The 17,500-nt window shown below is 38.7% G+C and overlaps 1 protein-coding gene across 8 annotated transcripts in view; it reads right to left on the reverse strand.

Moving 5' to 3' along the window:
* The window catches only part of dock3 (dedicator of cytokinesis 3), a 208,627-nt gene that overhangs the window by 143,934 nt on the left and 47,193 nt on the right, over window positions 1-17,500 (reverse strand). For all 8 annotated transcript variants that reach the window (XR_008835714.1, XM_056447328.1, XM_056447327.1 and 5 more), the window contains exon 2: window positions 10,684-10,767. Coding sequence is in view for 7 of the 8 variants with exons in the window: in XM_056447328.1 (XP_056303303.1) it covers window positions 10,684-10,767 (84 nt within the window). In the remaining variant the exon portion in view is untranslated. The remainder of the gene's footprint in view (window positions 1-10,683; window positions 10,768-17,500) is intronic.

Here is a 17,500-nt window from a genome sequence, read left to right on the forward strand (position 1 = left end):
CCGTAAAACACAAAACGCAATGCATGGAATATTAAAGGTGTTGTATGTCAGAGTTTGACTCTTCTGCATCATAAAAACACCATCAAATGTTTGCAGATATTCAGAAACATGCTGCATTAACACTGAATAAAGCACAAGACTTTACCTGAGCTGATCATTGTCAGTTTTCTGTTTTCTGATATATCAATTTCAGGTGTGGGTTAGTTTAATATGGAGAATAATCTTCCTATCACGTGCTGTTGCTTTTAGTAAGAACACGGTTTAAATCAGCCTTTAGGCAGATCGTCGCTCCTGTTGGTCCTCAATCTGGCAACCTGCACTTGCATTTGTTTTGATCCAGGCATGCAATACCTAGTTCAACCACTGGGTGTCAAAGTTACATACTGCACCTTTAAAAAAGTAGAATGTATCATCAGCCGACAGACTTCACTGTTATTTTCCCCAAGTAAATTGGTCACGTAATTTCATCTTTTATCCAATAATTGTTTTAGTTTTTCTTTCAATAATCTTGCAAACCTAAATTTTGGGTTGAAATTGGGAGATATATATATATATATATGACAACTCTTTAAAGATACTTTCATATATATTTTTGACAAATAAATTGAGAATTGTGCAAAAATAATCACCATCGCACAGCTGAAATTCACAATCGCAAGCTTATAACTCAATATTGAGATGAATTGGAGACACAAACTGGCATTTATGAAGAAAAACACTCTTAATAGTGAGACATGAAGTACCAACTATCTTATTTGACCTTTTCTACTTCATGCTATAAAGAAGAGTGTAGGCATGTATAAATGTGTTGATATGAAATGTAGCGCTGTGATCAAGAGACAAATCTGAAGTATATTGGAGGGCATCAAACCCAAACCGTGTCCACGACCCCCCATAATATACACTCAATAAATAAATACTACACAAATGTCATTTATTTTCCTTCAGCAAACAGCACACAAACACACACACATGACTTGTTGACAGTACTTGACCTTGTTCCTAATGCACCCAATTACACTTTCCCAGTGACTATGCTGTGCTTGAGCCATATTCTGAGCATTTATTTTTTTAGATGAGGTGCATCATAAAGACTGGAACTTGCAGTACACCATCAATTTCTCTGGCCGACGTCCAGAACATCTCAAAAACACTACACACACTGCTGCAGAGCCCAAGCAACATCATCATTCGCCGTTAGCCCATAATAAAGCAGCTCACAATGTTCAGAGGGCACGTCTCGGCACAGTGTGGCAGCTTATTAATACAGTAAGAAAGCCAGCTGTTAGCCACAGAAAGGGTTACGTAATGGCACATTTAATCAGCACTAAACAGTCCCCTGGAGTAAACACTGTGGGCTGTTTTATGCGCTGCTTGTACAAAACTAACTTTCTGAGACTGACTTTTTAACTATTAACATGGAAAGCTTGTTGTTTTACACATCCTTTACACATCTGTCCATCCATCCGTCTATCTATCTATCTATCTATCTATCTATCTATCTATCTATCTATCTATCTATCTATCTATCTATCTATCTATCTATCTATCTATCTATCTATCTATCTATCTATCTATCTGTCTGTCTGTCTGTCTGTCTGTCTGTCTGTCTGTCTGTCTGTCTATCTGTCTGCATTTTTGATTGATTTCATCGTCCACTTGGATCAACAATTTGGAAATTATTATTATTATTATTATTATTATTATTATTATTATTATTATTATTATTATTATTATTATTATTATTATTATTAATTTTATGTATTTTCCACAAGCTTGACAATCTAACTCTGAAAAGCAACAGCACTGCTTATCAAGCCCAAGCTGTGCTAGCAGGACATTTGGACTCAACAGAGAATCTGTGGAAGAAGAGGAAGTGAAACTGTCGGTGTGTGATGCAATCGCTAATGTAGCCATTTGTAAACAATCTGCTGTGACAACCGTGGAAAATATTCATAAGCTTGGCTGCTAACATCGCTCACACCTGTGACCATCTGTGTGGAAAGGCAACCCGCATTAATCATGGCAGTCTATCTGTGTTAGTATTCTCCCCAGGTGCATCTTCAAAATGGAGGAGGTGCAATCTGTAATTAGCTATTTGGTTTATGCTAGTGAACGAGCGGGCCATGTCAGTCATTGTTAGCCCTTTCCATTGTCACTTTCCATTACGTACCAAAATGAGCCATGCTATTAGCTAATGAACAACATTTGTCGAAGTGTCTTGTGTCAGGGTGAGTGACATAAAATGCCACCGCTCTGCAGTTGGTCCACATTTTTTGGCGCATTAGCAATGTGGACATTATTTTGCCGTTAGCATGCTACGAGCTGAAGCACAGTAGCTAGCAAACAAGAAACTCGACCCTTCTCTGGAGAAGAATCCACACCAAAACAACCACAGGAGTTTACAGTCGGTGGTGCACACGAGCAGCGTCTGAAAGTGTTTGTGCTGGAGGCTGACTGTAGGCATTAGCTGTGATAGATTAGCAGACGGCTCATGTTTGCTGGCGTGAGACTTCCATGTGGACATGAGGAAACTCAGCGTCAACACGCAGCTGCCAACAACAGACACCTGATGAAGTGTGGCATCTCTCTCTGAGCCTCTCAACAGGTTGAGACTGCGGGGACTTGTGGAGCAGTCAGAGTGTTCATGTTCACAGCTGTGATGGTGACATGTTTGTCTCCAGAGGTTCTGCTCTTTAGGGTGCCACACCCTTCTGAGATGAACACTAGACAACTACTGTCTGTCACAATAACTGTAGATCTGACAGGAGAGCTATGATCTCAATGCTGCTCTATCAGTGTGACTTCTCATCTGTCTGTCTATCTGTCTATAAATCTGTCCGTCTGTCCGTCCATCCACCTATCTATCCGTCCGACCGCCCATCCATCTATCTATCTATCATTATATTAGTCTGTCTGTCCGTCCATCCACCAACCCGTCCGTCCGTCCATCATCTATCTATCTATCCATCCATCCATCCATCCATCCATCCATCCATCCATCCATCCATCCATCCATCCATCCATCCATCCATCCATCCATCTATCTATCTGTCTATCTATCTGTCTATCTATCTATTCGTCTGTCTGCTACATGTTAAAACATGCAATGCTATGCATTGTGCTAATTCGTGATAACTTAATGTCTCCTTAGAGAACAAAATATCCTCTTTAGGTTTATTGTTTAAATATTTCTACAACCTTACTCACTGTCTAGGCAACTACCCATGTGTTTATATGTCTGTGTTTCTTTATATATCTATATTAGAGCTGCACACTACTGGCGAAATCTGACAGTGATATATATGTATATATATATTTGTCTTTTGCGATATGAATACAAGCACATAAAATACAAATATAATAGCGCTATTAAGAACAAGTGTATTAATTTAGATGTATTGGGATGATTCTTGCATCATCATGCATACAATATAATAAACCAATTACAAGCATACTGTAGCAAAGAAGCAGTGCTTTGGTTTTCTCAGCATGATCTCATGAGAAAACGTAAGTATTTTATGTTATGTCAGTTTAGTGGCTAACTCGTATGAATTCGTACGAGTTCAGTCATATGAAATTGTACGATTTTAAAAAGGAGGCGTGGCACCTAACCCCACCCCTAAACCCAACCGTCCTTGGGGGATGAGCAAATCGTACTAAATTGTACAAATTAGATTGTATGAATTCGTACGAATTAGCCACTAAATCAAAAAGTTACGAATTGCCGTGAGATTGTGTTGGGTTTTCTGGGTAATCTAGCAGTATTTACAGAGCTTGAAATATGAATCAATGACCAGCTGTAATATAACACTACACAGTCGTCATTGTAAAAATAATAGAATCTTTAATAAAGCTACAATGGTACATGGTCTTGTGCTTGAACACTTAAAACCGTCACATACTGTCACATACCTTAAGCATATGTGCAGACGATCAATATTTACTCTATTCTGATTAAACATCTGCAGTGACTCCACAAATCTCATGTGTTCTGAACTGAGGCTACTGTTCAACTATAATCACAACTCAACATTGTCTATCCTGCGACGTATCTATGAGCATGTTCAAATATTTATTCTGAATCAATACATGGTGCCCTAATTGATATGTCTTTTACCAGTCTCTGTATCTTCATGTCTGTTAGATGCTGCTTATTTTCCTATTTCTTTTTAAGTCTACAGAGTCTGAATTTAAAAAAAAGACCAATTGCAAAGGAAAACTGTCTATGAGCTCAAACAGCTAAACATCCTGTCAAGTCTTCAGGCATACACTTCTCTCTCAAGCTCCCACTGGATGACAATGCAAAACACAACGTCTTGAAGCCGAATGGTCCAGTCAGACCACTGGGCAGAGCAGGTCACTGTGACTCTTTCAAAAGATTTGATTTTCCAGGCATCCATTACCTCAAAAGCATGGCACTGCAGCAAAACAATCAATACATACAGCAAACTGCTAACCCTGAGAATCAGAGCACTGATTATCCCAACGCTCGAGGCCAAAGCCAAAACTCTCACCTCACCTGGTCACCTGTGGCTAATCCACTGCTACACACATTACATCTGCTGGTCCGTCAATACACATACACTCCTTCAGAACGCAACTGCTTCACATGGATTGAAGTAGATTATATTACTAAAGGAACACTCTACTTATTTAGGAAACAGGCTCATTTTACAACTCCTCTAGAGATAAAGAGTTGAGTTATAGTACTTATAAATCCATTCAGCCAATCTCTCGGTCTGGCTGGAGCTCTTTTAGCTTAGCTTAGCATAGAGCATTGAATCGGATTAGACCATTAGCATCTCAGTCAAAAAAAAAAGAGTTATGCTATTTAAAGCTTGACTCTTCTGTAGTTACATTGTGTACTATGACCAGTGGAAAATCCGCAGCGGGGATCCACAGGGTCGCCACAGCGTAATGAACCGCCAACTTATTCAGCACATGTTTAATGCAACGGATGTCCTTCCAGCTGCAACCCATCTCTGGGAAACTTCCACACACACTCATTCACATACATACACTCCGAACAATTTAGCCTACCCAATTCCCCTATAGCGCATGTGTTTGGACTGTGGGGGAAACCGGAGCACCTGGAGGAAACCCACCCGAACACAGGGAGAGCATGCAAACTCCACACAGAAACACCAGCTGACTCAGCCGAGGCTCGAACCAGCGACCTTCTTGTTGTGAGGGACAGCACTACCTACTGCGCCGCTGCGTCGCCCAAGCTCCTCATCTAAACTCTTTTTTAAATTTTTCATGCAAGATGCTAATGGTCTAATCCAATTCAATGATTTATGCTAAGCTAAGCTAAAAGTCCAGACCTGGAGAATGGCTGAATGGATTCAAAAATGGTGAAACTCAGCAGTTTAATTGTAAGGGAGTTGTAAACTGGGCTTATCTTCAAATCTATGTGTACCTGCAGTCCCAAAAATCACAAAGAAACTTGACAACGAGCAAAGAAAGACTGCTTAAACTCAGTCCAGCAGTCCGACAGCAGCAGTTGAATGGCAGGGTTTTGTGTTTTGCCGCTTTGACAGACTGACACATTTTTCTTCCCGCTTTAAAAGGCTGTTTTTCAGCAGCTGAGCTTCAATGCGGCATGCATCTCTCCCTTTTCGCCTGCGGGCTCTGAATATCAGGCTGTAGCCATGACCATTGACAGCTCTCGGGAACAAGCATTTTTTATTACTGACCTTTAAACTGCGACACTCTGAAATGGAGCAACTTTTCTTTCAGGACCCAGCGGGGGCTGAAGTGAAAATCTATGAAAACTTTGTTACCTGCGAGCGAATGTGTGTGCACTGTGGTTCTGAATTGCATCTAAATTCAAATTGTATTACCACCCTGAGCTGTGTGTGTGATCAGAGACTTTTAGCAGAAGAAACAAAAAAATAAAGAGAAAAAAAATAAAGTTTTGTCTTTTTTGCGGGAGATTTTCTCGGTGTATGTGTGTGTATGTGTGTGTGTATGTGTGTGTGTGTGTGTGTGTGTGTGTGTGTGTGTGTGTGTGTGTGTGTGTGTGTGTGTGTGTGTGTATGTGTGTGTGTGTGTGTGTGTGTGTGTGTGTGTGTGTGTGTGTGTGTGTGTGTGTGTGTGTGTGTGTGTGTGTGTGTGTGTGTGTGTATGTGTGTGTGTGTGTGTGTGTGTGTGTGTGTGTATGTGTGTGTGTGTGTGTGTGTGTGTGTGTGTGTGTGTGTCAGTGTGTGTGTGTTTTCCCCCTAATTTTCCTTGCTTTTTTCAGTTTTTCTTATCAGAACAAAAGCAGCACGGTGATCACACTGCACTTTTCACCACATAGACTTCCATTAGAATGTATGTGAATGCACCAGACTGAAAATGCAAGCTTGTCGCATATCGCATAACTCTGACATCAAATTGGCATCATTCGAATGAGTAGGAGATCAAAACATGACCTCTGTGTGCAGAAATGTTGAGTATGGGGCAATTATTTGTTTTATTAGTGCTGTGACACTTTTAGCTTAGCTTAGCATAGATCATTAAATCGGATTAGACCATTAGCATCTCACTCAAAAAGATGAAAGCTTGACTCTTCTTTAGTTACATTGTGTACTTAAGTGGGAAGGTGCTATTTTCTAGGTTAACATGACTATAACTATTTTTAATTCTGCCGTAATAATCAAGAAACTTTGCTGTCGTACCACGGCTACAGCAGGCGCAATAATAGTACAGAGCGCTGTTTTCTAGTTACCTAGCTTGGGACTATTTTTGGGACTTTCTTGTTTTATCCCATCCCTTTTCGCAGCACCATACTACAGAACTCTGCAAGCTTAAACTCTAGTGTGTTAATATCGTCAATATCTTTCAGATTAAGATACATTTACACAGTAAAAAAACAGCACAGAAATGTTTGAGCAGTTTAGCACACAAATGAATCTTTTTTCATAATGACCCTAATCCACAGAGATCTACAAAAACTAATTAAAAATGCTATAATATGCATTAGAGGCCAGTAGATGGCGGTGTCACATATAGGCATGTGTTTGCCATCGCTGTTGTTCACTTGTCATATACACATACTCAGTGGTGGAAAGAGTCCTGAAAAATCATACTCAAGTAAAAGTACCATAACTTGCCTAAAAATGTAGTGCAGTAGAGTAAAAGTGTCTGTTGTAAATATTACTCAGAGTATGAGTAAAAGTAGCCCTTTCAAAAGAACTACATTTAGTGAGTAGTGAGCAGTAAGTATTATGTAGTAAAAAGCTGATGTGTTTACATGTCATTTGTGGACGTGTGTAAACGTAACATTCTGTAGAGCATCGAGTTACTGCCCAGCAGGCACACAACATCATAAGACGTTAATATTAGGTTAGATTTAGGTTGTGATGTCAGGTGACCAACATGTTATGTTTAGCCAGTGTGTAAGGACAACGTTATTCTGATGTCCAATAATGACGTCAAATTACGTTGATATTTGGTTGATATTAGGTTGTGTTGGAAAGTGAATAAAATTCTAAGTCGAGTCAACATCTTAAACCAGCATCACACTGACATCAAATACTGACATTTATTCATCAGGTATGGCAACCAAAATGCAACATCTGATAGACGTCATAGTGGTAACGTCCACACAACATCAAGCTGTAGCATCATTGATTTTAGGTTGGATGTTGGACATTGACATTGCCTTGACATTGAGTTCTGACGTCAACCTGATTTTTATTTCCAAACAAAATGCAACGTCCCTATGATGTTGGAGCACAACGTCAATCTGACGTCATATTGATGTCCTGTCTCTGCTGGGTGTTTAAGGCCATTTGGGTCATCATACAGTAAACATCCATCATCTTCCCATCAGTTACATGCATCTACACAGTCTCTGGGTCAATGTGTGTAGATTTTCTGCAATTATAAATCACTCGTGTCTTAAGGTAGTTCATTAGGATGTGATTTACCTTCGATGTGCGATTTGATTGGATTTTCTAATCCCCATAGACAAGAAAAAATACAGTAGTGACTGCAGGTTGAAGGAGAATAGAGGAGTAAAAGTACAGATACTGCACTAAACATGTACTCAAGGGAAAGTAAAAGCACACATTTTTAAAACGACTTACTAAACTGCGATTTCTGAGGAAGCTACTCGATTACAGGAGTTTGAGTATTTGTAATTGGTTCCTTTACACCACTGCACATACTGTAAAACACATGACATCATTGGTTTTCCCAGTATTGCATTATCATGATGTACACAGAGACAATAATTCAATAATTTACAAAAAGTAAAATTCCAAACATGTGTAGAATATTTAGCATTTTCAGGCTGGTAAAATGTTACTGTCTACGGTATAAATTGATGAAATGTAATTTATTTTTAGTTAGTGATGCCCTTGTTGTTGTTCAATCCACTGTCATCTATCTGGAGATCTCAAAAAAGCCGAGGGTCCTGGAGGGGCGGTGTCCTGCAAAGTATAATTCCAACCCCAATCAGACACACCTGGGCTTTCTAGAAACATCCTTGCAGGTGTGTTGAGGCAAGTTGGATCTGCAGGACACCGGCCCTCCAGGACCGAGTTTGGACACCTCTGTTCTATACCATCATCTTATCTGTTGCCCTATTGCTCTTCTGTTATTGCCTTGACCCATTGCCTGCCTTATCACTCATGCGTTATGATTTCCCCTGTGTATGTTTATAGATATGGACCGTTCATCTGGACACTCTGCGAATGCATTCTTATGCCGCCTCAGCATCTGCGTTACATATCTAAAAATATGCCACTTTAGTTCTGGTCACTACTGACAGTATTACCCTAACCCATTAACTAACACTACTAGTGTAATAAACTACTAATTAGCTGTTTATTAATAGTAAGGTAGCAGGGGGGTTAGGGTTTTGAGTAGGATTAGGGCTGCAGAATAAGATCATACTGCATAACCACTAATGAACAGGTAATATCTTAATAATAGGCAGGTAATAAGCCGGTAGATAATAGCATGAACTGTGACCTAAACTAAAGTGTTACCACATGTGTTTCTACTGTACGTCTCATATAGTCTCCTGAGCTATTATTAAGGAAACAACATTTCCTCTATGAGATCCAGCAAGTTTTGAGGTAAAGTGAATGCTGGAGTCATGTCCTGCTAGATATGCATCTGCTTTAAAGAAAGTTAACTCTCGATCGATACTGTAAAACCGTCATGCCACGGCAAACATCACATGATCAGTTCTGTTATCTGTGTGAGCCAGCAAATTCAGGCACGGGTGCCGATGTACAGCTTTCATCACCGCAATCGATGACACGTCCATCAATCAGAGCACCTTGTACTGATACGGGTACACAATGTTCCCATTAGCTGAGGTACTGAGGTAGCGCTAGGCTAAAACAAGCTAATAGTGATGCTTCATGCATTAAGGCAACCAAACAAACGTCTAAAACTTCAAACAATGACGATTTAGCTCACTTAAAGTTCTAAACTATGCTAAATGTATAGATGTCAAACATGCTCATTTTAAAATTAGCATAATGTCACAGCAGAGGTTTTCAGTTTAAGTTTCTATGTTTTTAGAAACATATAGATGAAAATAGATATGCTAACATGCTAATTAAGCTTGTATCACTGCTCTGTAAGCTGCAGTACACGAGAGGATCTCGAGAGTGCTCTGTTGAATGTCTCTAAGTTGCATTTAGGTATTCCAAATTATTCTGCCTCCTAAAGTAAAGACCGCCGGCAGCACAAGACACATATTGAGGGAAAAACGCAGAGACAGGAGAATTTGTCTAGTAATATTCAGGACATGCTGAACTAAGCGTGGGTGGTTGATACGTCTCTTGGCACTTTCTATGACGGGATACAAAAAAGGGTTTGAGAATAAAAACATTTCAATAAAACTGAGGTGCTTAAACATCAGAAAGTCCACTTCTGTAAGTCAATTTTTGTATCAAATAAGGTGTTTTATTTTATTTTATTTTAGGCTTTTTACTAAATGATGTGAATAATGTTCATTTTCTGCTTAAGAAGGCCTGGTTTGAGTCTTGGCTGGGTCAGTTGGTGTTTCTGTGTGGAGTTTGCATGTTCTCCCTGTGTTGGCGTGGGTTTCCTCCGGGTGCTCCGGTTTGCCCCCACAGTCCAAACACATGTGCTATAGGGGAATAGAATAAGCTAAAATTGGCTGTAGTGTTTGTGTGAATGAATGTGTTTGGGTGTTTCCCAGTGTTGGGTTGCGGCTCGAAGGGCATCCGCTGCATAAAATGCATGATGGATAAGTTGCTGGTTCATTCCGCTGTGGCTTTTTGTGCTTTTTTGGACTCTCAAAGTGCATTTTATGAATCCCAAATGAGCATGTTTTCAGCTAACAATCTTCTTTAAAATGTTCTACTATAACAATAAAGTCAGCTACAGCGTATCTTGAATGGAGTGAAAGTAAATAAAGTGGAAATGTCAATTATTTGGGTGAACTATCCCTTCAATAACTTACATTTTTCATTAAATAAAAGGAAAAACATAAGGTGGTACTGCCAAAAATGACATTACAATGTAAAAACAACTATCTTCTACTATAATCATAGAAAACAGCTTATAATATTCACAAGATCATCCGTCAACACACATGTTGGGTCAACACACGTGTTGGGTCAACACAAGTACGCAAAAGTCAATTAAATTAATAATATTTCCAGAAACATCAACTAAAGATTGATCTAATTAAGGACAATGACTTACCCTCACACTTTTCCAGAATCTGAACCGTTTCTCCGAGCTCTAGAGTCAGACCATGTGACACAGATCCACGGAAGCTACAGACCACTGGAGAAAGAGGAAAGAGAGGAGGAAAACGAGTTAGATGCATAATAAAAGTGTTCAGAGACAATGTGTTTGAAATAAAACCACAAAAACATTTGCTATTAAAAGCGATGTGCAGAATTTCACTGCAACTACACTGATTAACAGCAAGAAGGTCGCTGGTTCGAGTCTCGGCTGGGTCAGTTGGTGTTTCTGTGTGGAGTTTGCATGTTCTCCTCGTGTTGGCATGGGTTTCCTCCGGGTGCTCCGTTTTCCCCCACAGTCCAAACACATGCGCTTTAGGGGAATTGGTCAATTAAACTGGATGTAGTGTATGAGTGTGAATGGGTGTGTATGGGTGTTTCCCAGTACTGGGTTGCAGCTGGAAGGGTATCCGCTGTGTAAAACATATGCTGGAATAATTGGGAGTTCATTCCACTGTGGCGACCGCTGATGAATCAAGGGATTAAGCTGAAGGAAAATGAATGAATTGATTACCTCTCACTTCTGCTATTCAGTATCTATCTTTCATTGACTTCAATAAGCAGCCTCCACTATATGGCAATGCCTTTAATATATGATAAATACTGATACATGTGTAAATGCTTCATTGGAGGTTTTGATTTAATAACAATTAATGATGCATTTTCAATGTTACTCTTAATAATGATTCAGTAGCAGTATTCATGGTAGCATGGTGCCTCCACAGTGCAGATGGGCAGAGCAGCACAGTGGAAATAATAGGATTTATTTTCAATGAATGCATTCCAGAATAGCAAAGAAAAAAAGCTCGGACATGTGCAGTTTTAAAAGCAGATATTCTGGATTGCCATGGTAACCTGGACAGAGCATCCCAGGGAATTATTGAATCCTTGCTGATGAAAAAGCCTGTGTGAGAGACCCGTGCTGTTTACAGCTCTACAGTGGATATTTTTCTGTAACTGTTGCAACATGGGAACCACATGGGAAGAAGTCGGCATAAAAACACAGCATCAACATTTACTTGCTGATAAAATGAATGCTTTGTTTGACTGTGCATTATTGTTTACTGAAAATAAATGGCATAGAATCATGAAAAATGATTTTACTTGTACTCTAATAATGATCTTCTGTTACTCTGAAATGACTTTCTTCTTCTGTTGACATGGTTCAGGCTGTGCAGACTATTAACCGATTGCTAACAAGCTTTTAATTTAGCAAAATCACATGCAATTTGGCTCCATTCTGGTGTGCATCCTCTATTTTATTCCAAATATCGAATGTGCTGTTTAGCTTTTCTTTATTCAAAAGGGCAAAAAGCTTTTATTGGTTTTCTGTTTACTGTTTGTTCTTAACATGAAGTGACTGTTCTGATGGCATCACTCATGCCATGCTGATAATGAGCCAATAGCTAACAAGGTGTTTAAAAAATAAATATTATCCAAATCACACTCTGGGGTGCGTTTCCCAAAACCATCATTAGCCTAAAAACAGCTTAAACCAGCCTAGGCTTGTTGGCTGGTTTTAGCTGGTCAACCAGGCTGGTTTTAGAGGGGTTTTGGCCATTTCCAGCCTGGTCTTAGCTGGTCAGGCTGGAAAATGACCAGCTAAAACCAGCTTGACCAGCCTAGCCAGGCTGAGAGCCCAGCCAAAACCAGCTATGTCCAGCTTAATCCAGGCTGCTCAAGCTGGTTTTAGCTGGTCATTTTCCAGCCTGACCAGCTAAGACCAGGCTGGAAATGGCTGGAAACCAGCCTGGTAGTGGCCAAAACCTCTCTAAAACCAGCCTGGTCAACCATCTTAAACTAGCCAACCAGCCTAGGCTGGTTTAAGCTGGATTTTTCAGCAGGGCCAACTAAGGTTGTAAGTTGTGTCATTAAAAACATAGTTCGTTGACTTGGCATTTTCCAAATCCATTGCTCCAACAAACATTTGCAAACTGCATTGTAAACCTTTACGCTGGCAACAACACCTCTAGAGCTGCGTTAGAAACAGAGTTCCTGGCTGTGTTCTATTCCCAGTTATCCCCCCTATGCCCTATTCATTTAGAACAGGGATCACCAAACTTGTTCCTGGAGGTCCGGTGTCCTGTAGATTTTAGCTCCAACCTTAATCAAACACACCTAAATGAGCGTATCAAGCTCTTACTAGGTATACTTGAAACACCCAGGCAGGTGTGTTGAGTCAAGTTGGAGCTAAACCCTGCAGAGACACCGGCCCTTCAGGACCTAGATTGGTGGCCCCTGATTTTGAACATTCCAACATTTAAGCTTGGAATTATTTAAAAAAAAAAGTCATCTCTCTTAGGTGTTATTTACTTTTAAAGTATTTTTACAGTTCATCTTTACTGATCTTCATGTTGACAATCGTGCTCCCTTCGTAGTACACTTTGAAAACATTAATGCCATTTTGACCACAACAGAGAAATTTACAGGTTTTGGGAAACACTCGTCACTACATCACTTATTTCCCAATGATGTGTCATACTATGATAGTCCAGCCATGAGTTATGTAGTTTGGGAAATGCACCCCAGATTGACTCCATTAGGTTATTTTAACCAATCCCACTTGAATTGGGAATTATATGAATTTCCTAATTCTCAAAAATGCTTTTGTTTGTAATGTATTAAGAATGTGTTTATATTCTGATGAAATGTTCCTTTTCTATTAACCCAAATCACCCAAATTTGACCAATTCTAGATAGCTGAGTCTTGCTCCTATAATTTGGCAAATATGACAACACATAAGAACTGAAAGTTCTTTTCAAATTAGTGAACTTCGTATTTTCAGAATGTTTGTTTTTGTTTGCTTACCAAAGAAATTTAGTTTAATTTGTAAAGTTTTCCTGAGTCCTGTTCATTTATTCCCCCAGATAATATATATATATTATATATAATTATATATAATTATATTATATATAAGATTATTTTCCGTTCACATAGGCTATTAGCAAAATATTAAGCAGTGTTTGCATGTCCTTTACTGCATTTAATTCATTCAAATAGAAGTAAAATAACATTCATTACAAAAAAGTACCTAAATAGTTTTGCGGTTAGTTTTTTTTCTGTTGAATAAAAGACTATTTTCCATTCATATATTTCATTACTGAGGATTTCTTAAAAATACTGTAAAAATCTCATCTCATCTAGTTCTCATGAACCCAATCTCATATCTCGACTCGAGGCGTAGGCATCTCGTCACACCCCGATAGATAGATAGATAGATAGATAGATAGATGGATAGATAGAGAGATAGAATGATAGATAGATAGATAGATAGACAGATAGATAGATAGATAGATAGATAGATAGATAGATAGATAGATAGATAGATAGATAGATAGATAGATAGATAGATAGATAGATAGATAGATAGATAGATAGATGGATAGATAGAGAGATAGAATGATAGATAGATAGATAGATAGATAGATAGATAGATAGATAGATAGATAGATAGATAGATAGATAGATAGATAGATAGATAGATAGATAGATAGATAGATAGATAGATAGATAGATAGATAGATAGATAGATAGATAGATAGATAGATAGATCTTTTTGGAAAAAGCACATTCCTAAAATACCCCCCCCCCCCCCCCCCCTCCCTCCGCCACTCAGTCTACATTCACACCGATGCAAAAGCAGGGTTTTCAATTGAAATGTCCCTCCAAACTGGAAAATAAGCCATCCGTTGCCTGTTTCATTATATAAGTATGAGATTATAATGGTCTGACAGGCCGACCAGCTGAAATGCCCAGAACAAAGCTGAGTAATTTCTCTGAATCCATCTGTATTTGTGCAACACGATCCTGTCTGCCTTGTTTTGCTGCTGTTCACGGACGTCTGATGGGGCTTCTGAAAATCCCAAATTGATACCAGCGTCTGCTCTTTCCAGCATCTCGTCAAGAAACAAACTGTTCTCAGTGTTACCATGCAACCGACTGCTCCCAGAAAGAACACAAGCATCTGTCATTTGATCTGAAATGGACAAAGCTTTTATGTTGCATGCGTTTATTCACACACAACATTCCCTATTGAGAAAATTCCCTGAGGAGTAACATTGGTTTCACAGATTCACACTTTATGAAGGAGATCCTGTATTCGTTTAATTGCACGGCAGCGGCTGTAATTGCTTTTATATGCAAACTAAATGTTTATAAGGGCTAATGAAACACAGAGTCTGAGTAAACATTTTAAAGTCAATTTAGACTAAATAAAAAGGACACAATAATGATTTGATAATCTGAGCAGCATCATTCTCAATATAACAAAACATCGACAATCAAAGCATGAGAAACGTCTTTCAGGATTTGTCATGTTCATTCAGCCATTTTCTGATGACATGTTATTATTATTTGTTATTTATTTTCAAAGACCGCAGTTTAATATTTAATGCTTGTTAGACGAGGCTCCCTCTGCAGTTTCCAAGAAAGCTTGTGACTGCCGCCAGAGGTCTGCATTTAGTAAATAATTCAAGCTCTATTAAAAGAGCTTTTCATGAGTTAATCCCACTCAAATGCAGGATGACATAAACAATATGTGTCTTGAATGTGAAAGACTTTGCTATTCGTGGTATGAAAATGGGATTGTGATGGCCCGGATGCTGCAAAATAAATACTCTCTCCAGTATGTAGGATACAGAGATTTTTGTACAAATACCTCATATGGAAAAATAAAGTATGCCTCAAACAGAGCAACGAATAAACAATGAATATATGAATAACTTTAAGCAGATTAAATTACAAATGATCAATACAGAAAACATGACATAATGTGGAAACACAAAGTGAAACAAATCTGTAAACAACACTTGTTGCCATTGGTTGGAAATCTAATTTATTATATTTTCCAAAATGTCTTACCATAAGATTATTAAAGGTGCAGTGTGTAAGTTTATTGCACACCTAGACCAAAACAAAGGCAAGTGCAGGTTGCCAGAGTGAGGACAGGAGCGAGTGATTTTAATTGTGTTTTAAATAAAAGCAGAGGCACCCGATAGAAGGAATATTCTCCATATTAAATTGAGTTTTTGTCCTGACCAACACCTGAAATTGATGAGTTTCACATGACATTTATTGGCATATACTGAAAGCAGCAGAAGATAGTTCACCTCAGATCTGGAGAATAAAATAAACCATTTAAAACTGAACTCTAGAACTGAGACCAACACACATCAGTGATTCAGCATCTACATTTAATCATGTTCAAGAGCTTTAATATGTATTCAGTAGATTATAAAGCTGACCATTGTGCTGGAGTGCAGTGAGTGTATATTCTGAGCTTCTGAATGGCTGGATTTACATTTCTGTCGTGTTTCGTCTGCTGCAAACAGCCAAACTGCTCATCACTGCGTATCTTGTCATGTAGTGTGTTGTTAGGACACGGGGTTACAGTGTGACCTGCTCACCTAATGTTTACGCTCGTAATATTTATATTATTTGCTAATTAATAACCTCATGTGGAACTCTGAATCTGCGACTCATTTCAGAGTCTGAACTTCAGCACTGTTTCTCAGATAAACAGGAATGTTCACTGAGCATGTTTCTGAATATCTGCACACATATGATGCTGTTTTATGATGCAGTCAAACACTGACACACAGCACCTTTATTGTATTATATTAGCTATCCTTATTTGGTGTATTTAACTGCTAGGCTAACCAATGTTAACTTGTAAAATAGAAATAAAAACTAAATATGTTGTTTAAGACTTAGCTAAATAACCAATCAACAGTTAATTAGAAGGAACCACTCGCATTTAACCTATTCAGCATGCTAGGCTAACTTGTAAAGCATAGCTAAATGTAATAAATATACTGTACAATCAACATGGCTTATTCGGAGGAACCACTCGTATTTAACATATTTAGCATGCTAGGCTAACTTGTAACACAAAAGAAAATACAAAATACCCAAATGTAGCCAATAAAACACAGTTATGTTTGGTAAACTATCTTTATGCTGTGTATTTAACTGCTTGGCTAAGCAATGCTAACACAAAAATGTATACTAAATATTGAAACTTTGGTAAGACAACACTGATTTAGTTTATAAATCATACACATTTATATTTGGCTAGACTAGCCAGAGCTAACAAAAATAGGCTGTAATATATAAACTATTGCTGCTAGACTGAACTTGCACCATAAATACATATCTCCAATTAGAAAACAGCACATACAGTAGTTATTTAGTATATAAAGTATGCTTGCATAATGTACACCACTGCTAGGCTAACTTGAAAACATGACAGCAGTATATATCAGGTATTGGGTGTCAACAGTTTTATAGCATGAAATCTGCACAGCAAATATTATGATAACGAGAGAAGAGAGAGAAACATGGCACATCCTGAGAGGAAATTACATTTTAATTAGGGCAAATAGCTTGTCAAATTAGCATTTGTTGTGGCGCCTGCTAGCAAAAAAGAGCCGTGTGGTTGCTCTGCAGCAAATAGCTGTAGCCTGTGAGCTGCATATGTGTGTGTGTGAGTGATTAGCGCAATTCATAGGGATGTTATGACTGACATGCTAGCCGAGGGCAGCTTAACTCCTAGCACAAAAAGCAGGTCAGTTAACCAACCCAACAGTGTCTATTGACTCCCTACGAGCAAACATGACAGAAGGAAGCCATTACACACCTGGGTTTTGCCTGGTAACAAATCAAGTTTCAATCTGTGTGTTATGCTAACGCTATGGGCTAAATGAAGACATTTGCATGTGGCGTCTATATAAAAACATTCTCATTAGATGGAGGACGGCCGCTGGAGCCCGTG

Source organism: Danio aesculapii, chromosome 22 (assembly GCF_903798145.1).
Source record: "Danio aesculapii chromosome 22, fDanAes4.1, whole genome shotgun sequence".
NCBI lineage: Eukaryota > Metazoa > Chordata > Actinopteri > Cypriniformes > Danionidae > Danio > Danio aesculapii.